General features: G+C 42.7%; 1 protein-coding gene across 2 annotated transcripts in view; it reads right to left on the bottom strand.

The window, feature by feature from the left end:
• Nucleotides 1-22097, bottom strand: part of RAB44 (RAB44, member RAS oncogene family) — a 350449-nt gene that overhangs the window by 165823 nt on the left and 162529 nt on the right. For both annotated transcript variants that reach the window (XM_069238986.1, XM_069238985.1), the window contains exon 6: nt 9918-10008. In XM_069238986.1, coding sequence (XP_069095087.1) covers nt 9918-10008 — 91 coding nt within the window. The remainder of the gene's footprint in view (nt 1-9917; nt 10009-22097) is intronic.

The following is a 22097-nucleotide window of genomic DNA, read 5'->3' as shown; positions in this document are numbered from 1 at the left end:
AGCAGAGGTTGAATTGGAAGATAGACAGTACCAATATTACGATGACATGAAAAGTGGGAGACTCAAGGCAAAAGCTCTTCAAAACAACCAGGTTTTAGAGAGTCTCATTCAAGAATGAAAAGGTATTTGTGATGACTCTAAAAGTCATCAGAGAGAGAGTTGAGGCAGCATATTCGGCTGAGCTGCTATGCCTCTTAAATATGTATATGAAAGGTTGGTCATATATCTGGTGGCCACAATTTGGTGGTCACATTTCTGTATAACGTGAATAGATATTTTCATTTATATGATGTACTGCAATACACATGGACAAAGTGTGCAGTTGAATATAATCTTTTAAATAAGCTCCATATAATCATTGTTTGAAATTATTTTATGTTATAATGTTTTAGAAGTATTATTCTGTATAATCATTTAGTATTTCAACTAAAAGTAACATAATTCATTTAAACTGCAGTCTATTAGTATTTTCTTTAGATTGGCTGGAGTGAAGGCCATTATATTTCTTGCTTAACCTTCAACATGAGGCTGTTTTTGCATGTTTTTCTATAAGATGCAGGTGCCAGGATCCGAGATTGAACTAATAAAGGGTCCATTGTGCTCAAGAGAAAAGAAGATTTGCAAGAGGCACCGATATCATGAGGGGAGTCATTTGTAATGGTGGCCATCACACTTCTGAAGGAATGCGAAGGGAGGTGCACGGTCGCAGTGGAGAGTGTCTGAAGTTAACCTGCTAATTAAAAATAATTTAAAGATTTGTTTTTCAGTGAAGATACTTTTGAAATGATGTAACCTCTGAAGGACAGGGACTTAAAGGTGTGGTCTATTCAGTGAAGGATGCAGATTCCCCTTGTCTTTACTAGAGAGCGGACCTTACAGATATATCCTTATATTTAGATTCTCTCTGGCTTCATGCCGCTGCACCTCTCTTGACAGAAACTTCTACTGAAGATTCTGTTTGCTGGCTCTTTACTTAGAACTCTTTAGCATTAGAACTTATGTTAAATGGTCAGGCAGGAGAATTTGATTTCAGAATTGAAGCGTAAGACTTTATTTCTGATTTTCTGCATTATCACTATTGAGATACTTGTCATTTATATGCTTGTGAAATTTAATATAGTACAACACTTTAACTCTCCATTGCTGATTGTGTACATCTATATTATGGTTTTGAGACTCATTTATGTAAGTTTGACTTTGAGCCTGTAATGAAGCCCTTTGGACTTTAAGATGGTTGCGGAGACTTAATGGGTGGCTCCCTGAGTTTCATTGTAATTGTTGTGAACAAAGTTGATGCAGGTTCTCCTCTTCCCTCAAAGCTGAGAAGTAAAGATTCATCGGACTCCAGAATTATTGAGAGAGCCCAGGGCTCCATCATAACCTGCAGTTTCTGTGCTTTAATTTTTTATCCAATGTCAGTAACATCAAAGGAATGAATAGGGCGTTGTTGTTTAATAAGCTTTTCAGCTTCTACTGCAATGGTTAGTGTGATTTTATTTTTGATTGCTGGAAAGCCTCTTAATTGATTGATGTACTCTGTTTAAAAAATAACCTATTTGGACTCAAAGACTTACCTGCAGGAACCACATCAGCAGCAACAAAGACAGTCTGGTGAAATTGGAAGAAACAGTGGCGCACAATGATCCAAGTCCTTGTTATAATACTTCGACAGAGGAACCCTTTTCCAAAAAATGAACAGTATTGTCCATTGTATTTTGTAGAAGACATCAAGAGGATCCTCATTCATACAACCTGCTAGCACTAAGCACAAAGTGACTTGAATGTGGCAAGCCAGCATAAAAACATAATTGACTAGATACTCAAATAAAAGAATCAAAAACAAACAATGACGTTGTTAAAATCTATAGAGTGGCAACATTATATTGTGCAAGCTGTTGAATCTTTCAGTATGCAATAGGACAGTTCCTGAATCCTTCTTGCCCACTCTAGACCCCTGTAATTAATGCCCTATCTCTCTTTTGCTAATTTTAGCAAAGATGTTTGAAAAGACATTATTCATCCAGCTGCATGCCTTTCTTGGTGATAATAAATGACTACATGCTTTCACAGCTGGATGAGACCCTGACACAGCACTGAGCTAGTAGTCCTCTCTTTTCTGGATCATCTTCAGCTTTTGGTAGATCAAAGAGAAACAACTCCTCTAGGCCTTTTGGACCTTTTGGAAGCATTTGAAGCCATTGACCATGGCAGTTTGCTGTTAAGAATTTACAATATGTCTTATGGGCAGTCAAGCAGTTCTATTTCTTTCTTTGCGGAGGAACCCAACCAGGGCCGTTTTAGGGGGTGCGAGAGGTGCAGCTGCACCGGGTGCTCACCTGGATTGGAGGGCGCTGTGTTTAGCGATGACTTACGAAACTTGTGATTTAAAAGCACCTGCTGAAAAGTTCCTTGTGCAAACAGCCTTCAGAAAACAATTAAAATGTCAAGATACCTGTTGTTATTAATGTCCCTGCTAAGGATAGAGATGAGAGTTTTGCCTAGTGGCAGTTTTGAGTCACCATAAAGTAGCTTAGATGGTTAATATGCTTGCTGCAAAGAACATAACTATATTTTATGTGGATAGCTGAGTGGATTTGTAAAGCCAGACTTTACAAGCGCTTTAAAACAAATTCATGTATGTGAAAGGGGGGCTATGGAGTGATATCGGGCACATTTGCCAGGTGGTAGTGAGTGAATCTGAGGAGGTGGTCATGGGGTGCCAAAAAAGACTTTGGCACAGGGCGCTGCCAGTGCTAAAGCCGGCCCTGAATCCAACCTATATTCATGCACCTTTCATAGCACAACTTACGGCTATTCTTTGTGGGGTTCCTCAGGAGTGTAGCTTATCATAATTTATTTTCAACATTAACCTGACACCTCTAAGGCAAAACAAGAATGCATTATTATATGAATGCGAATCAATCGGCACCAGAAGAAGTCATCAGATGTGCCTGGCTTTGCTTCACAACTCAATGCTGCTAACGTCTTATTGGAGGTACAGAGGTGGATGTCAACCAAAGTTTGAATTTGAATCCTGGTAAAACTAAACTGGTGGTTAATAACAAAAACACTACAAAACTGGAATCTGTGGCTTAGCCAGAGGTTACTGACCCACACCCTATACCTATAAAGAATGTAATCTTGGGGTTTATTAACAGTCCAGGTTATCTCTGGAGCATCAGGTGGCTTTAGTGGCTACACCCTGTTTCTGACATCTTGAGTTGGTCAAACAGACTCCTTCCTTATGAACCACCCCTTCAAGATGCTGATAGTCCAAGTGCTGGTTCTATGATCTGATCTTGACTATGAGAATGCTTGTTATCTGAAGATGGATGATAAGTCATTAAAATGCCTCCAATCAAAAATGTTGCAGCTCGTGTGTTAACTAGCACCACACGATATCAACATATCTCACTGATTTTGCCCCAGCTCTATTGTTTATCAATAAGAAAGAGAGAGTTATTTTGAAGACTATGATTATTGCATTGCACAGTCCCAGACTTTCAAAACGTCAAACTCAATCTATTCACAACTTCCAAAACCTTGAGATCTAGAGGACATTGGCAGCTTGATGTCCCTAAAACTTGAACTAAAACATTTAGTGATAGGGGCATTTCAATCATGACAGAAAGAGGATGGAGACATTTGGAAATTCGTTCCACTGATTCCCTTCCATAAGGCAGTTAAAACATTTTGTTTAAGTTACTGTAATCAACCCACAACCCTTTTGCACTCACAGCTTCTGACTCTTTTTTCTACAATTTTATAGTGTTTTCTTCTTTTTCTCTTAAGGCCCTGGTTTTCTGCCATAGCTGTGATCAATAAATTGACAATGTGATACAATATGATAACTGGAAAATCTTAGGGTTTACTTTAGGGTTGAGCGCAAAGTGCTCAGTCCCTGGTGTAATCTCTCTGTGGGCTTTTAACCATGCCCATGTCAAGCCCATCCATTTGGTTGGTTTGTGGGCTTGCTTTTTAAAATTAGCTTGATTTCATTAGTAGAAGGCATGCATACGTCATGCCTCTTTTGGTGTTTAGCCCACCTCGAGCGCACCGGCCAACTACTGAAAAAATACGAGGCTCCATGTTTTCCGTATGGTTTCTGCACTTTCTTTTCTCTTTATTTCATAGGCAGCGCGATTTTGTTGGGAAGGAGTTGAGCGCTTTGCATGACATCAACCCTGTTACATGGATATTTACACTTTTGCCAGTTACATGGATAATTGCACTTTTGCGGGTACATGGATAATTGCAATTTTGCCGATAAGCTTCACTTCTGTTTCCTTTTGTGTGTTTGCTTTGCGCTCATGGTGGCCGTCGGCTCATTTATGTGAAACTGTTGTACTTTTCAGTTTATGTTGCAAGAAAAGTCTGGTTAGGAGTTTACAACGCTAATAGCTTTAACGTGAGTAAACGCGAGACCCATTGCATTGGAAATGCTTGTTTTACTTTGGGCCCACTGTAATGTAATTAACTTTTTCTGTGCTTATTTATGCTATTGAAAATAAATATGACTAAACATGTTATGTAGAATATATTAATTGCACATTCACCCATTGTTACTACATTGCAACAGTCAAATTCCATTTTTTACCACAATGTGTTGATTCTCCCGAAAGAACTTTAGAAGCAACTTATGCTACTCCATGCTCTCCTAGTGTAGCACATTCAAGTAGGTTTTAGGGTGTTAGGTTGTTAGATGGCATTTTAACTGTGGTAGAAATGTTCATTTTGTTCTAGCTGTTTGCAGCATGCTTTTGTGTTGTTGCAATTATATTCTATGTGGTTATTTTAAATGTATTTAGTGACAAGTAGAGACTATTGTAATAAATGCTTTGTAATTAAAGTGTATTTTCCTTAGTACAGTTTGTGTAGAACAAGATAGGTTTGTTTCCAGGCACCACATCATCGTTGGATCCCTCTTTAGGGCCTGTTAGTAACCCAAAAGCATTAACACCACTTCAACTCTGTATTGAGTGGAGTTCTGGGGGGGCTATAATAACCTGCCTTTCACATTCAGGCATTGGTGCATTGAGTTAGGTTCACTCATGTCAACCTTGGGTGTGAAAACAAACCTTTTAGAGCTAAGACAGAGCCTTGGTTTGCACAGCAAAATGGCCGGCCACAACATCAACAAAAATGTTGTGGCAGCCATTACAGGACTCTGGGGACTTATTTCCCTCTTCCTGAAAATGTGTTAAAAATAACAATATAAGGGGCAGAATAGGGATACACCCCGGGCCCAAAATAAAAAAATTATCTTATTGCTGTGATCCCATGGTACTCCAATGGGACTGCGGCAAAAAAATGGCAGCCGCCATGTATTTGTTTAAAGTAAAATGACAGGATCAGCTATGGCCTGGGGGGTCAATTAAACTATACATTGGGGAGGGTGGCATGTGTAGAGCCCCCCTCCATAGCAGATAAGGGCCTCAGGGAAGTCATTCCTGGGGCCCAACAGTATTATGAAATGCCCCCTTACCTGAGCCTGTAAAGGTCCCAGGGACACCATCCTTCTAGGCCTGCCTCACTGTGATGTCCCAGGACCCCAACCCGGTACACAGTTTCCCAGCCCACACAAGCATGGGTAGGGACAACTTGTCTGCTTACACCCTGCAGAGCTGCAAAAATGCCCCCGCTGGGATGGAATGGACATTTGTTTCCCTGCCAGGCTATTGCGAACAGGGAAACGCGGATTGCTCCCGTCTAGGGGGGGAGCAGAGGAAAGAATCTGCTTCTGCCAGGTAGGATCAATGCCGGCTCCTACTGTACCTAGGATAGTTGTATGCTGGTAGTTGGCAGCTCCCTCTGCGGCCCCCAATGTTGTGTCTTATGGGGTGCCCGGGCACCATGTTATAATGCTATCGTTATAGTTAGGTGAAAACATCAGTTAACACACACAGATTCAAATGAACAAAAAACACTGATATTCCTCATTTATAGGTATCTCAAATTCCTATAACTAGTGCCCTAAAGTAACTCAACTCGTGCCCTTCAAACACACTGTTGTAATAAATTATGTAATTTCACATGTTGCAGTGATGTTATCAATGATGTCACAGAAGAAGCTATGAATTATGTAATATGGTAGCCAATTAGCAGTGCATGGTAGGGCAAGTTATAATAACTATAGAACATGACTTATAGTTACTTCAGATAACTAAAACTAGTAAATTTCAGCGTTCTTTTTTAGTTTAAAATGGTATGTTTTAACTTACATTTTCACATCCCTTTTACCTTTGTTTTTTTCTGAGAATTTCTAAGTTTTTTTTTAAATTGAAGTAAGATATAATCACAATTACAAAGTATAACGTCACCTTAACCTTTGTTTTTTTCAGTGGATTTCTAGAGTTGCTGTAATGTAAAGTAAGCTTTCCATTGCTGTGCATGGTATGGGGTTGGGCGCAAGGCCAGTCCTGTGCCTAACCTCTTCAAGAACCCTACAACCAAGCAAACAGCTTTCTGGTTGTTGCGGTGTGTGAATGGTCTCTCAGAGCAAGGTTGCACTGAGGCAGACTTATTAACTTTGTTAAAGAGTCACAACACCAAAATAGAAAAAGTGGGCCTATTAGTTTTATCAAAAGATGAGCATATCAAAATACATGAAGTAGAACTATTACTGTTGTCCAAAAGTCACTGATAATTATAATCAAATGTATATTTAACAAATTCACACAATGTAATGTTTAATGAAAGTGATTGTTATAAAAATGTTTAATAAGGTTTTATTAAAAAAAAATATTAACATATGTCTGAGTCTTTGCTTTAACAATGTTTTTATGACCGCATTTTGTGGGCTGAAAAATGTTAAAAAAGAGACTTGTTGATTTTATTTTTTTTCAATAAAAAATACAATAATCATGTTGAGTACTTCTTTTAACATTTTTCAGTCCACAAAATGCAATAATAAAAAGAACCATAAGAGAGCCTTGCACTCCAGCGAAAGAGCAGAGAGCTCCACCTAGAACTGCCTTTGAAAAATATGATACGTTCTCCTGGGTTCATGGATCTAATGACCCAGGAGTCTCACTGATTTTTTTAAATGTTGCTGCAAGGCTTTTGTACTTCCTGCAGCCCCCCACAACATTAACAATATGTTTGGTGGTCCCCTCCCTTTTTAGGGGCACCACCAGCAACAAAATACTTATTTAGAAAAAAAGCCCTACGGATTATGGAGTGCTCCTTCCCGGAACAATGAATAATAAATGGGTAGCTCTGGCAGCTCATTTATTATTATAATTTTTGTTTGTTTTTTAAATCTGTGTTGGTGTCTCTGTGGCCACCTGGGACACCTATATAACAATTTTTCAATAGGGGCTGTGAGGGGGGAATCCTGGACCCCTGTGCCTCTTGCAGCTTCCCAGCTGGCACACTGTGCATGCGCTGTCAGGAGCCAGCATCTCTGTTTACTAAGTGGATGTGTTGAAGCCCCCCCCACCCCAGGCATCCACAGTTCCATTTTTGTTGGGGGCTCTGGTGGGATCCCAGGGCCCCTGTGACCCCAGCTGGCTCACCTAGCAGGAGCAGGCCATTTTATTATTTGTATGTGGGTGCCCCAGTGCCCCAGTACCTGAGGTACACACAATTCAGGGATAGTTGGGGACTGCAGGTAGTGTGAGTCCCCAGTCCCCAGGCACCTACCACCCCTACTAGCTCCCTGGGCAGCAGCATACTGGGTGCTCATGGGAGCCAGCACTTTTCCCTCACTTCGCCCAGCCTGAAACATTCTTTTTTAACTGCTGTCACCGAGCAGGAGCAAACTCCTGTTTCCTGCCCAGGTGAGTTCTGGCAGTTTCCTGGGGGTGGGCTCCAGGGACACTGCAAAGTATCAGACACCCCTTAATGAGGGCCTCAGGGTCCAAGTAGGCTCACAAAGGGGTGCCTCATTCATACTCCTCCTCACGTACATTAGAAAATTATCCTGGGGATGAGGTCCCCAGGAACTCATTGATGCTAAGGAAGGCGGGGGCCACGCTCTCCTCTCCACTTATTTAAAAAATCAGCCTCAAGGTATGGGGTCCCCCACAGCCCTGGAGTGGCTTGAGAAGGAGAGCTGCATGCCTCCTCCCCTTTATTTCATATTCAACCCTAGAGCATGGGGGCCCCGGGGCCTCAATGCGGCACAGTAAGGGGCCATACGCTGTTCCCCTTTTTTTAAAAATTGTCCTAAGGGATAGGGTCCCCAGGGCCCTAGAGTGGCTTGGGAAAGGAGGCTGCATGCCCCCTCCCCCTTATTTCATGTTTGGTCTCAGGGAATGGGGTCCCCAGGCCCTCACTGAGGCACAGGGAGGTAGGTTGTGTACCCACTCCCCTTTTAAGGGGATTGGGATCCTGGGGCATAAGCAGCTTGGTGAGAAAGGCTCATGCCTCCTCTCCTTCATGAAAATGTGCCATGCCCTGAATGATAGGGTCTCTGAGCCTGGCGGTCTCTATTTTTATTTTTTTTACCCTGATCCCATGTGAGAAAGGAGGGATTATGGCAAAAAAACTTGTTTTTCTACTTTTGGGCTGTGGGATCCAATTCAGCACCCCCCCCCCCACAAAAGGTCTAGGAGAGCAGGCTATCCCTACCCTGCCCACATATAGCCATTTTTCAGACTTTTCAGGGCAAGCGAGTTTTGTAATAGCTGTTGCAACATTTGTTATCATGATGCAGTCAGCCAGTCAGAGGGCTCATTCTCATGGGACCCTCCTTTCCCCACAAGAGTGAGGTGGCTGAAGGGGAAAAAAAACCTTCAGCTAATCAGAATGCTCTATTTTTTCACAAGAGTCCCACGAACCCAACGATCCAGATATACAAATATTTTGGAACCTTATGTTCTCAAAAGCTAATGAACAAATTTACACCAAATCACAAAAAACATGCTTTCTTCTGGAAACAAAATCTAGCTTCCTGACAAATTTAGTGCAATTCCATTCAACTGTTTGAGCTTTAGCATGTTTCACAAATCCCTATGGAAATTGCACGGGAAACTGCATTTTGGGACCCTCTTGTTTCTTAGCCCCTGCTTGACGTGAGTGATTTGTCACACATGCCCCGCAGGAACACAGTCCCACATGGCTTTCAAGTAAACAAAGGCCCGTATGTTTGGTAAGAATCAAAAATACAATGCCCTTGTGCTGGCTTTCAAATAAACACTTACAGAAAAGCAAGGCATCCTGGAGATTATAAAGTTTCCCTCCAACCTCAGCTAGTTCTTCTTAAAGAAGCAGAGTTTGCTGTAACCAAAGGCCCTATAGCTATAAGTGTGCAGATTGATTCCTTAGCAAGTTTCTCCCTGATGACCAGGCAATAAACCCAGATCAGTAATACATTTATTAACCCAGTTCTTTCTTGGTCTGCAATAACAGTGGACCAAGCATCTAACAATGTATATCGCCTGCCCTAAGTAGAAAATCTTCAGTCAGCTGATTTTTACATTTGTCTAAAGAACTGGGCAGCAGGATAGTGCAATAAATGCACACTATTAATCTTTTCTCTACTACAATCAAATCTTAATGAGGTACATATATGGTTCCACCCATACACATTTGACATGTGGGTGGGATTGGATAGCTGGAAGTAGGAGTTTGAGTACTGAGAAGTGAGAAAGGCAGTGAAGTGAAATACACAAAAGTTATTTGAATGAGCTAATTCAAGAAAAGGGTACCAGGAACAGAGACAAGAGTAATAAAGAAGTGAGGCATAATGTGGCGCAAGTGTTGACAAAATGGTGCAATTCATGCATTGCGCCACTTTGTAAATATGGCACAGGGAAAATGTCACTTTAGCGCTGCCTTAACGTCATAAAAATGACGCCATGGTGGCGCAATGGCGGCGCTAAGATGGCGCTAGGGGTTCTTAAATATGCCCCAAGGTTTTACTAGGCCTCTCCTGCGGTGGTAATAAAGAATACATAACCTGATGCACTAACCTCTGTTCGCAGACGCTCCTTCTCCTTGGTAATTTGATGCTCCATCTCCTCATACAATTGCTGCACTTCCTCGTTGTGCTCTGCTATTCTCCTGTCAGACAGAAAGGTGTATGAAGGTCATTCCATGTGCAGACATGAAGACTTTTTATCTGTGTTGAATAGAAGGGTAACCCTAATGTGACCTCATATAAATTGGAACCCAGACTTTGCTCTGATTTAGTGACTCCTCTCAGTCATGCTCTCTTATTAGTTCCAAATCTATTCTTACGTGGGCCTCTTTAAAACACACAATATATTCACACAGTTGCACCTGATAAAGTTAGACATTTTAGTGTCACTGTCTAGCATGTTGGTTAAGTTCATACCAGCTCTGCCAGGTATTTCAATTACTCCATTCAAAATGTCCTCAATACTCTTTGGCTTGTACTGTCTATGTGGGCTTTGCATAACCTGGAGGCCACAGAGTGTTGGAAAAAAGAATCGAAGGGAACTGGAGCTGGCTCCTTCCTGTACGCGATCAAATGGGAAGTTCAGTCCCCGATCCAAGAGGAAAAGGCCGGTCCTATTGCAAGCAATTTTCATTTTTTTTTAAACAATGCCTTCTGTTTATACAGATTCGATCCATTTTGGCTCAGTCAGTTTTGGATCTTGGAATGTTGCAGGTTTGGGGAGGATAATGGTGACACCAGTATTCAAATGCAAATATGCTCTTAGCACATATTTTGCTGGCGTGAACAATGGTGTGTGGAAGCACAGCCTGATTTAGGATTTCAGCTGTTTCACACTGCAGCAGTATACAAGGATAAATGAGCAAACCATCTGGCGGTCTGGCACTGTTCCTTTAAGTAAAAGTGATGTTGTAACAAACGAAATTTGCACAGATACACCGAAAATACAGGCAATTAGCAGAAGTGTAAGACATTTAACTTATCCTCTTAGACAGATAACAATAGTGAATGTATATGTACAACCTAACAACAATATCTTATTGTTATGAGAAGACCTAAGATACAAATACAACTAAGAAGAACTGATATTAACTGGCAATTTCAATTCAAATCTCATACACCGAACAATCTGATGAACTCTTTGAAGAACATGACTTAGTATGGGGTATTACGGACCTAGCATCATTGCCCTCCAAGCCAAACAAATCGGGGCACCATTTTCAGTAATCATGACATAGTTAGGAGAATGAACTTTAAATGGGCACCTGTTAGCGTGATCAGTCAGACAGGGATACAGGAACTACCAAAAACGCAGAAACATATTTGAATTGTACTTTTGTAACCCTCACCCTTTTTCATGCTGTTAAGAAATGTAAAATTATAGAGAAACATGAAAGCAACCACTTTCCGCATGATGTTATCATTAAACTAAATCTGAGTACAACAATTGTATCTCTATCATATGATTCGAAACTGAAAAGGCTCATATAGAACTTAAAATGTCAGACAAATAGTCAGCCAGGCAGCTACTGGTTTCAGCCACGCTTTGGAAACCCCAGATCTAAAAGCCATAATTAGAATTTGATGTAGACAACGGGTCACTTTTTATAAGTTCATGACATGATTTACTTTACTGTTCAGTTATTTAAACCTTACAATAATACCAAGTTAAAAAGAAAAAAAGAAATTCTGAGATAAAATATCACCAATAAATACCATGATAGCACGTAAAACTACCTATTTCGCAAAATGTCTTTTGACGGAATTGACAGACTATGTCGGTTCACTGTCTCTGGTGCCGATGAACCAGACGGAGTTTTGCAAGGGGATTGGTACATCCAATAACAACCAGATGTTGGCCATGCTAACCATGAGCAGGCTAGAAGTCGCTTCATAAATCTACATCTATGTTATGTGGACTACATTCAGCTTTTGACTCAGTACAGCGGTGTGTCAACTCCCATTCGCCTGTGGTGGCTGGCTTCTCTGTTTTACACATGTATTCCGATTACATAGTTTTGATCAGTTACACCAAGATGGACCTCCAGCGCTTAATCAATACTACAGCTCAGTATGCAGCACATCATGCGCTCAGTGTCAACCTTAAAAAAACAAAACTATGATATTAAAAAGGAGAAGACCCTTGTCACCCATATTTTATATAACCAGGTTTGTCTTGGAATCTGTGCAGAAGGGAAGTACCTGGGCGTGATTTTCGATTCTAGAGGGACATTTGAAAAGCACTGCAGTATAATGCTAAAAAGAAGTAATACTCTCACCGCTGCCTTTCATCTATTAAGTAATACCTTAAAAGGCCTGTCTTTCCAGACACTTTTGAAAGTAATGGTGGATAAGCATGCCCCCTCCCTTACGTATGGCTTGGACGCTCTAAGAGGAACAGCGGATAAACTGATTGATAATGCCATCATAGGGACATACAGTGCTTATTTCAGCTTTCCCGTCAGGCTTCTCCAGCCCAAATTCGATTAGAGTTTGGTTTAAGAAGGCAGAGTATAAGTAGTCTGGGTTCCTACTTCAAATTCTGCTGCAAACTAAGGAATGCCACAAGGTGCACCTTATGTTCCATTGTGTGGTAAGCTATAAGCGACCCAAGAAACATCGGGCACATGACTATTTTAATCTGGTCCTACATCCATATAAGACAGAGGAACGATGGGCCTTGACTACTTCCCAATCTGCATTTAATAGAGCAATAAATTCAGCAGAGAAAGAAATCTCATCCCTAGTGAGCAAAGTTGTGCTGTCTAAAAGATCCCATGCATGGATGATATTGGGCTCTTATGGCCCCCTTAAATTTCAGCCATACTTAGGTGATTTGTTTAGGCGAAAATCCAAGCTTAAGTTGTTGCATCTTTGTCTGGGTGATTTTTACATGCATATTAATTTCCCTGTCTGGAGAAGATCTTCTGAGGATTCAACTTGTTGGCTTTGTAATTATCATAAGTGTTAGAAATTGGGTCTTTGGTTGGCAGTCAGGTTACCCCCTGTCCAAGCAAGGACCCTCACTCTAGTCATGGTAAGTCACACACAATCCAAATTATCCTGTGCCCACCCTCTGGTAGCATGGCACTGAGCAGTCAGGCTTAACTTGGAAGGCAATGCGTAAAGTATTTGGGCAATAAATCATGCAATAACACAGTATAGCACCACAAAAAATATACTATACAGTGTTTAGAAAAATATATATTTATCTGATAAGATGCAGGTCAAAACGATTAAAATGCAAAAAGTATATGTTGAGATATCACTGTAAAAGTGATATTAAGTGTCTTTACTCTCTTAAAAGCAATAAATGTCTCTTTCAAGCACAAAGTACCTAGTTTGTGTTCAAAATCTCCAAAAAGAACTGCAGAGGAGGAGATGTGTGTAAAACAAGGGGGTGTGCGTCAATTTCTCGGGCCGCACATGGCGATGTGTCATTTGGTTTTCACACAGGGACAGCTGTGCATCGATTTCCGGCGCTTGGTCGTGGATCCTCTTCGGGTTGCGGGGTTTGCAGACGCCCCGGGGAAGATGCATGGATTTCTGGTGCTGACAGGATGAAGTCACAGGGGCTGCGTCGATCCGGTGGGTGTTGCGTGGAAATTTCTACCGCACAGCAGGCGCTGCGTCTATTCCTCTCTGGAAGTCGGGCTGCGTCGTTCTGGCTGGGCTGTGCATCGATCCAGTGGGCCATGCGTCGAATTTCTGGTCGCTACACTGGCGCTGCATCGATCTTCTCACTGCAAAGTCGGGATGCGTCATTCCGGTTTGGCGTGCAGTGAATTTTTCACCGCGATGCAGGCTGTGCGTCATTTCTGTCAGGTTGTGAGTCAATTTTTGCCACACAAGGAGTCCTTCTTGTAGAGATGAAGTCTTTTTGGTCCTGAGACTTCAGGGAACAGGAGGCAAGCTCTATCCAAGCCTTTGGAGAGCACTTCTCACCACAGCCAGAGAGCAGCAAGGCAGCAGGGCAACAGCAAGGCAGCAGTCCTTTGCAAAAAGCAGTCAGGTGAGTCATTTCGGCAGCCAGGCAGTTCTTCTTGGCAGGATGCATGTTCTGGTTCAGGTTCTCTTCTCCAGGAAGTGTCTTTAAGGTAGAGTTTCTACCTCAGAAGTGTCTACGTTGGTAGAGTCAGAGACCCTGCTTAAATACCCAAATGTGCCTTTGAAGTGGGGGAGACTTTAAACAGTGACTTAGAAGTGCACAAGGTTCCCTTTCAGTTACATCCTGCCTGCCAGGGTCCTAGTAGAGGGTGTGTCAGTCCTTTGTGTGAGGGCAGGCTGCTGTCCTTTGACATGCAAGTGTCAAGCCCTCCACCCTCCCAGCCCAGGAAGACCCATTCAAAATGCAGATGTATGCAAGTGAGACTGAGGGGCATATTTATACTCCGTTTGCGCCGAATTAGCGTCGTTTTTTTCGACGCAAATTCGGCGCAATACTAACGCCATATTTATACTTTGGCGTTAGACGCGTCTAGCGCCAAAGTATGAGTAAAGAGCGTCATATTTTTGCGTGAACGCCTTCCTTGCGTTAATGAGATGCAAGGAAGGCGTTCCCGTCTAAAAAAATGACAGCGACGCAAATGCGTCGTATTTATACTCCCGGGCAAAAATCACGCCCGGGAGGTGGCGGGTCAAAAAACCCCGCATTTGCGCCACTATTTAACGCCTGGGTCAGGGTAGGCGTTAAGGGGCCTGTGGGCTCAAAATGAGCCCACAGGTGCCCTCCCCTGCCCCCAGGGACCCCCCCTGCCACCCCTGCCCACCCCAGGAGGACACCCAAGGATGGAGGGACCCACCCCAGGGACATTCAGGTAAGTTTAGGTAAGTATAATTTTTTATATTTTTTAATTTTTTTTGTGTGGCATAGGGGGGCCTTATTTGTGCCCCCCTACATGCCACTATGCCCAATGACCATGCCCAGGGGACATAAGTCCCCTGGGCATGGCCATTGGGCAAGGGGGCATGACTCCTGTCTTTACTAAGACAGGAGTCATTTAAATGGCGTCTGGGCGTCGAAAATAATGGCGCAAATCGGGTTGTGGCGATTTTTTGGCCTCAACCTGACTTGCCCCATTTTAAGACGCCCTAACGCCATTTTCCCCCTACGCCGGCGCTGCCTGGTCTACGTGGTTTTTTTCCACGCACACCAGGCAGCGCCGGTCTGCTTGCGCCGGCTAACGCCATTCCATAAATACGGCGCCCGCATGGCGCTTCAGAATGGCGTTAGACGGCGCTAAATTTTTTTACGCTAAACTGCGTTAGCGCAGTTTAGCGTCAAAAAGTATAAATATGGGCCTGAGTATCCTGTGTTTGGGGTGTGTCTGAGTGAATGCACACGGGAGCTGTCAACTAAACCTAGCCAGACGTGGATTGGAAGTCCCGAAAATAGGAAACAAGCTAAAAACTGAGGTCACAACCTATATTTCTTATTCAAGTGATGGGTTGATTTTGCCAAGTCTGTTGTATACACCACAGTTATGCACTGGGACAGGTTATCCTCCATTGAGCACTATATTTCAGTGTTTCTTGATCTCCCTTAACAATTTCTTGCTGACAACAAAAGGAGGGTCAGTTACACAAATTTTCCATCTTTTGATTCTTATTTGTAGTCATTAATGAATGTTCTCTCTTCATGTACCATGCGATCTTATTCACTATCCTACTCATTTTATATAGTTCTGCCTGCTTAGTTTGTATGCTAGGATGTCAGCATGTTTTTTTCATAAAAAAATGTGGGTGATAAAATCATCCATCATCATCATCATTTAACTTTATTTCGGTAAGTAAAAACAAACCATTAAAGTACAATACACAACAAAAAGAAAGAGGGCTTCTAAAAGCAGGGGGGTACTAAAAGAATAAGATAAAAGCACGATTAAAAGGGACAAGACAAGTTTTAAAAAACAAACAAGAAATAAGCAGTCAGATAAACATCACTTAATATAATGAAAAGCTGTACTCAATAATGAGAATAGTTCCATGAATCAGCACTGGTTAAAAAATATAATACACCAATATCTGTATACTGTGGAGCAATCACACATCCAATTTGATAAATATAAATAGATAAGTCTAAAAGTTAATTCCCCACTCTTGCTCCTTAAAATTGCTAATCTCAGATGTCAGAATAATACAAAAATGTTCCCCTTTTTTCCCCATTAAGAAAACTGTCTGGGTGAATGATTTCCGTTTTAAAATTCTCACGACATAAAATAAGGGATCAGTTCCATAGGTCAATAAATAATCCATAATGAACCAAACCAAGGTCTATGTCCTGTACAACAAAAGCTGCAATCATACATCCAAGTTGAGTAAATATACATAAATAAAACTAAACAATAACTACACAATTTTGTCCCTTAAACTTGCTAATCTCAACCGCCAGATAGACTCGAGAAATCTTGCCACTGGTAGAGCTATCTGGACGGACGGGTCGCATTTTAAAATTCTCTCAGCGTGGAGACAGGATCTAACCCCTAATTGTTTGCAAAGCGGGATGAGCCAAAGTGCCCTTTGTTTGTGATATGCTTGACAGTGGAAGAAAACGTGTGAAACAGTTTCTTCACTTTTACAACCCATCGGGCAACCTTTAGATCTGTTAGTTGAACTGGACCATTTGTACGTAAGGCAGCACAGAGGGAGAGACCCAATCCTAAACCTGATAAAGAGGGCACGAGCAAAAGGAGATAACTTTGCATCCAAAAAGGGCTCTAATTCGTAATGACATTTAACAAGTAAAAAATTGTGGGACATAGACAATGGGATGGAACCAGCAAATTGTCCAACCTGAACATTATGCCAATAAGCATCCTTTAACAGCTGTGCAGCATTTTTAGGAATAGAAATAGGATCATGCCAATAGGAACCTAAGCCAAGACGAGAAAAGGATTGTTCGACGAAAGCACACCATTTAGATTTAATACTAAAATCACGGCCCACTACATTGAGGAGGCCACACCGAAAAGGGGTTAGGGCATCTGTTGTCCACAGCCGAATCCAAAACAGCAGGGGCCTTAGGGCAGCAATCTGTGAGATTGAAAAAAGATTTAGGTCCAGGTGAATGGGCAAGGATGGGGTACTCGATGGAACCTTTAGCATCATTTTTAGAAACTGATTTTCTGCCCTAGCCAGATTCGCCAGATTACAATGGCCCCAAAGTTCGGCTCCATATAAGGCGGCCCCCCTAGCTTGAGATTTGTATATTTCCAGTGCAGGAGATATTGCAAATTTCGGGGAACTAGAGGCAAATCTGACAATTCCACCCGCCCTCTGCTTCAGGCATAATAAAGATTTATGGCGCTGGGCATGCCAAAGATGTGAATCTTCCACTTTAATACCTAGATAATCAAAGGTACCCACCCTTTCCAAGGGGACATCATCTAAGTATACAGGCCTCTTCATTTTTTTTCTAATATCTCCAAAAACCATGTATTTTGTTTTTGCTGAATTAATTGATAACCCATGGTCAGTGCAAAACTCCAGGAAGCTGGAGAGCAGCCTAGAAAGGCCCATAGCAGTACGTGATAACAATAAGGTATCATCTGCAAACAGAAGACAGGGAATCTTCTGCCCGCCCAGGCTAGGGGCATCACTTTGACAGTCTAAGAGATATGGCAAACAGGCATTAATAAACAAGAGAAATAAGGTGGGCGCCAAGACACAGCCTTGCCTCACGCCCCGTGCAGTTGGAAAAGCAGGGGTCAGATCGCCAATAGCACCCCAGCGGACTTTAGCACAATTATCAGAATAAAGATCCATGATAATATTAATCATGGAACCCGGAACACCAGTGGTACTAAGGACCTCCCAAAGCTTGGCATGCAGGACCAGGTCAAACGCAGACTTCAAATCAACAAAGGCCTCAAATAAGTGGCCTTTGTCTGCATCTACGGCCTTCCACTTGATGGTGGTAAATCGGAAGATCTGATCGATAGTGCTGATCTTGTCCCTAAATCCTGCCTGGAGATGGCTTAAGACCTGATTTTTCATTATCCATTGTTTTAATCTAGTTAGCAACTGGTACGAAAAAAAAATCTGCAAGTTGTCTAATAGACTAATAGGCCTATAATTCCCGGGGGAGCTATACAGTTCACGAAAATAAGAGAACCAGGTTCCTGGGTCGATATGACATTCAGTAGTGGATGACAGGCCTGGGTCGCTGCGCGCAACCAGAGTCCAAAAGAGCTTGGCGTCGCGAGAGCTAGCAGCCTCCGCCAGACACTCCCATAAGTACTCCTCATATTTGAGTTTTGATAGAGTGAGAGTAGTCACATAGTTCTTTCTCGCATGTGTAATGTCATCCCGGTTCTTTGCCTTTAAGGCTTCAGATAGAAGATGCTTGGCCACCCGGCACTCTTTGTCAAACCATTTACACCTAGGAGCAGAAGATTTTGTTTGGGATTTGAAAGGTTTAGTGAAAAGCTCCTTAAGTTCCGCAAAAAAAACCACATGGGCGGACAAAATTTCTGAAGGAGATAACGCAATGGAGTCCTCAAAAAGTTGGTGACGGGTCATCATAATGCCACGCTTATGGTTCAGTAAGATAGATTTCAAAAATGAAGGCCACTTTACCGCAAGCTTATTAGTGGAAAGTTTCAACAGATCACTTCGGCCAACCAAACCAGCGGGTAGATCAAACAGGGCTACGTTATATGCAATTTGCAGGGGGGCATGGTCGCTAGTGCGGGGAAGACCCACCTCTACATTAGTTATGAGATGCCAAACTCGTAAATCCAAGATGACATAATCCAAACAGCTACTATAATTTCCTCTGAAAAAAGTGGGCCTAGCAGGGTTATCATTTGGAAATCGGCCATTTCCAAAACGGAGGCCATAGGCAAGATCTATTATCTGAGACACCCTAGGGGAAGAAATGAGTGGCGTAGGATGAAATTGAAGTGGGGGAATGTTCCACACTACGTCCTCATCCTGAGTGGACTCAGCAAAGGCTGAGCCAAGTTCAATTTGGGCGTTAAGATCACCAGCAATAATGACTCGATATTTAGAATGGAATTCTGAAAGAACATTATGCAAGCGATGAATGGTATCAGACTGTTGGTTAAGGGAGCCTGGACGGTTATAGATATTAATACACAGCACAGGGGTACTAGACCTAGGCTGTATTACTATGGCTAAAATATCACAAGAATCAACAGCAATTTCCTTGACCCTAACCATCTCAGACATCTTGACCCAGATACATAGACCCCCAACCGCCCTTCCCCTGAGGGATTGAATCGCCCTTTTTATAAAAGAACGATAACCTTGCCTATACACACCACCCATTGCCCAAGTTTCCTGGAACATGCAGATAGAGTAAGATTCCACAAAAGACCCCCACTCCGGATCAGGCAGTTTGCTCTTGATACCTGCCACATTCCAGGACAACAAATACCCTTTAGAAGTTGGAGTGTTACAAGTGAGCGTACCAAAATCAGTATCCGTAACTAATTTAGAATTTACTATAGGGGTACAGAGAGAAGCACTTGAGATGCGACCACCTGGGCTGATTAAAGGTCTTTGAGACAGTACAAGTGGACCACAGGGTATGCAATGATTAGGGGAGAGTAGTCAGTCCACATCAGATGTATCCCCTATAGTAACGGGGTCTTGAGTACCACTATGTTTAGGATTGTGAACCAAAGCAGCCCCATCAACAGGGAAAGGCAACAAGCCAGACTTAGGAACAGGAACTGGAACACTGCAGGGGATTCCCTTGGGCATCAAAGGATGGGCGGGCAAGATCTTGTGGCCAATAGCAGGCAGGCGTTCGCGGAAATGTATATCAAAGTCAGTTCTTAACGTATTGCGGGCTTCCATCTGCAAAAGTCCCCTAACTAATTCGGGGTTAATAAGGTTAATTTTGATGGTGTCACGGCCACCGGGACAACCACGTACCCGAGAAGCAAAGACAATGTCAGAGTGAATAATAGAAGCACAGCCCCTGGTATGACGAAGCCAATATGCCACCTTGTTAACAAGGGAGGAGGTATCTTCTCTGATAAAATCATCCATAATGGCAAAGGGATACCAAAAGTGATTTATAGCTACAAAGTAGATGTTTGTAAACGGTTTGTTTTCACCACTTGGCCATGCATCACGTCAAAGGTGTCTGGCAGCATACAGGTGCCAGGAGACCAAAGAGACACTTGAAATAAGTTGTGGTGACTGATCTAAAAGTAGTGAATGACTGCACAATTTTTAATAACAGTGTGGAAACAGAGAAGGTAATGGGTTTGGAGTGAGCTTTATGTCTACAATAAAGCGAGGAATCTAAGGAATTGTGTGTGAGGACTAGCTAATTCTGGAATATGTTGTTGAGTTGAAGGGCAGTGATGATTAGGAGGCTTCATGGGTATATTTGGTGTTAGACTTTTCATCCTTGGAGTGGTCTCCCTTAACTTTCTGCCTCTGTTTCTCAGGTTGTTGATGTGTGCTGGACTCTGATTTTGCTGTTTTTGTTACTCTGGGCACTTTACCACTGCTAACCAGTGCTAAAGTGCAAGTGCTCCTTTACAAGATGTGTACGTAATTGGTTTATCCATGATTGTCATATTTGATGTATTAATAAGTCCCTAGTACAGTGCACTAGAGGTGCCCAGGGCCTTTAAATCAAATGCTACTAGTGGGCCTGCAGCACTGGTTGTGCCACCCACATAAGTAGCTCTGTAATCATGTCTCGGACCTGCCACTGCAGTGTCTGTGTGTGCAGTTTTAACTGTACATTCGACTTGGCAAGTGTACCCACTTGCCAGGCCTAAACCTTCCCTTTTCTTTCATGTAAAGCACCCCTAAGGAAGGCCCTAGGTAGCCCCAACGGCAGGGTGCAGTGTATGGATAAAGTAGGACATATAGTAATGTGTTTTATATGTCCTAACAGTAAAATATTGCTACATTTGTTTTCACTGTTGCACGGCCTGTCCCTCTCATAGGTTCACATGGGGGCTACCTTTAAATCTCATTAAAGTGTAGATTCCCTTTGGGAGCAGATGGACATGTGGAGTTTGGGGTCTCTGAGCTCACAATTTAAAAATACATCTTTTAGAAAGTTGATTTTAAGATTGTGGGTTTGAAAATGCCACTTTTAGAAAGTGAGCATTTTCTTACTTATACCATTTCTGTGACTCTGCCTGTTTGTGGATTCCCTGTCTGGGTCCGTTTGACAGTTGGGCTGGTTGCACCTCACACTAGACAGTGACACAAAGGGAGCTGGGGTGTAGACTGCATTTCCTGATGAGCCATCTGTGCTAGGAGGGAGGGGAGCAGTGGCACTCACACCTGAAAGGGCTGTTCCTGCCCTCCCACAATGCAGTCTCCAACCCCCTGGTGAGTGTCTTGGGCCTGGCCTGGGCAAGGCAGGATTTCACATTCAAGAGAGTCTTTGCTTCGAAGTAGGCCTACTTCAAAGGAGAGATTGGGTATAAGAGGGGCACCCAAAACCACAGACTTTAGAACACTTCTGGAAACCAAGAGGAACCTCTGCCTGGAGAAGAGCTGAAGAGCTGAGGAAAAAGAGCTGTTCTGCCTGTGACTGTGCTTTGTGGAGCTATCATGCAGTTGCTGCTTCTGCCAGAGTAAGAGGGCAAAGACTGGACTTTGTGTGCCTTCCATCTTGTGAAGATCACCAAGGGCTTGATTTAGAGCTTGCCTCCTGTTGTTTGAAGTCTCAGGGACAACAAAGACTTCTCTCTGCCAGCACCTGGAGTCTCTGGAGAGCCTAAGAGGAAGAAATCCTTGCACAGAACGCTGTGCGGGGAAAAGATAGATGTGACTCTGATCTGTGGTTGAAAAATCGACGTGTCGCGGGCTTTGCAGCTGAAAATCCAGACTCGCCTGCAATGCGACATGAAGATCGTTGCACGGAGCTAGAGAAACGACGGGCGCATCGCTGATGGAGGCTGGTGAGATCGCAACCTGCGTTGCGTGGTTTTTGGATCATCGTGTGGCTGTATTTCCAACAGAAGTACCACTGAGTGTGTAAAAACAACACAGGGCCTGCCTGGACCCAAGAGTGCTGACTGGATCGATGCATCGCTCTCCTGTGGAGAGAAGAAACTACGCCCCCCAACCTGACGAAAGTAGAAATTATGTCATTTTGTATTGTTTTCATTAAGTTACTGTGTGTGTTGGTAGAAATACTTTACACCTAGCACTCTGAAGTTAAGCCTATGTTTGTGCCAAGCTACCAAGGGGGTAAGCAGGGGTTAGCTGAGGGTGATTACAACCA

This window comes from Pleurodeles waltl, chromosome 6 (assembly GCF_031143425.1).
Source record: "Pleurodeles waltl isolate 20211129_DDA chromosome 6, aPleWal1.hap1.20221129, whole genome shotgun sequence".
Lineage (NCBI taxonomy): Eukaryota > Metazoa > Chordata > Amphibia > Caudata > Salamandridae > Pleurodeles > Pleurodeles waltl.
Note: the sequence above shows the minus strand (reverse complement) of the source record. Positions and strands in the feature narration are given on the sequence as shown.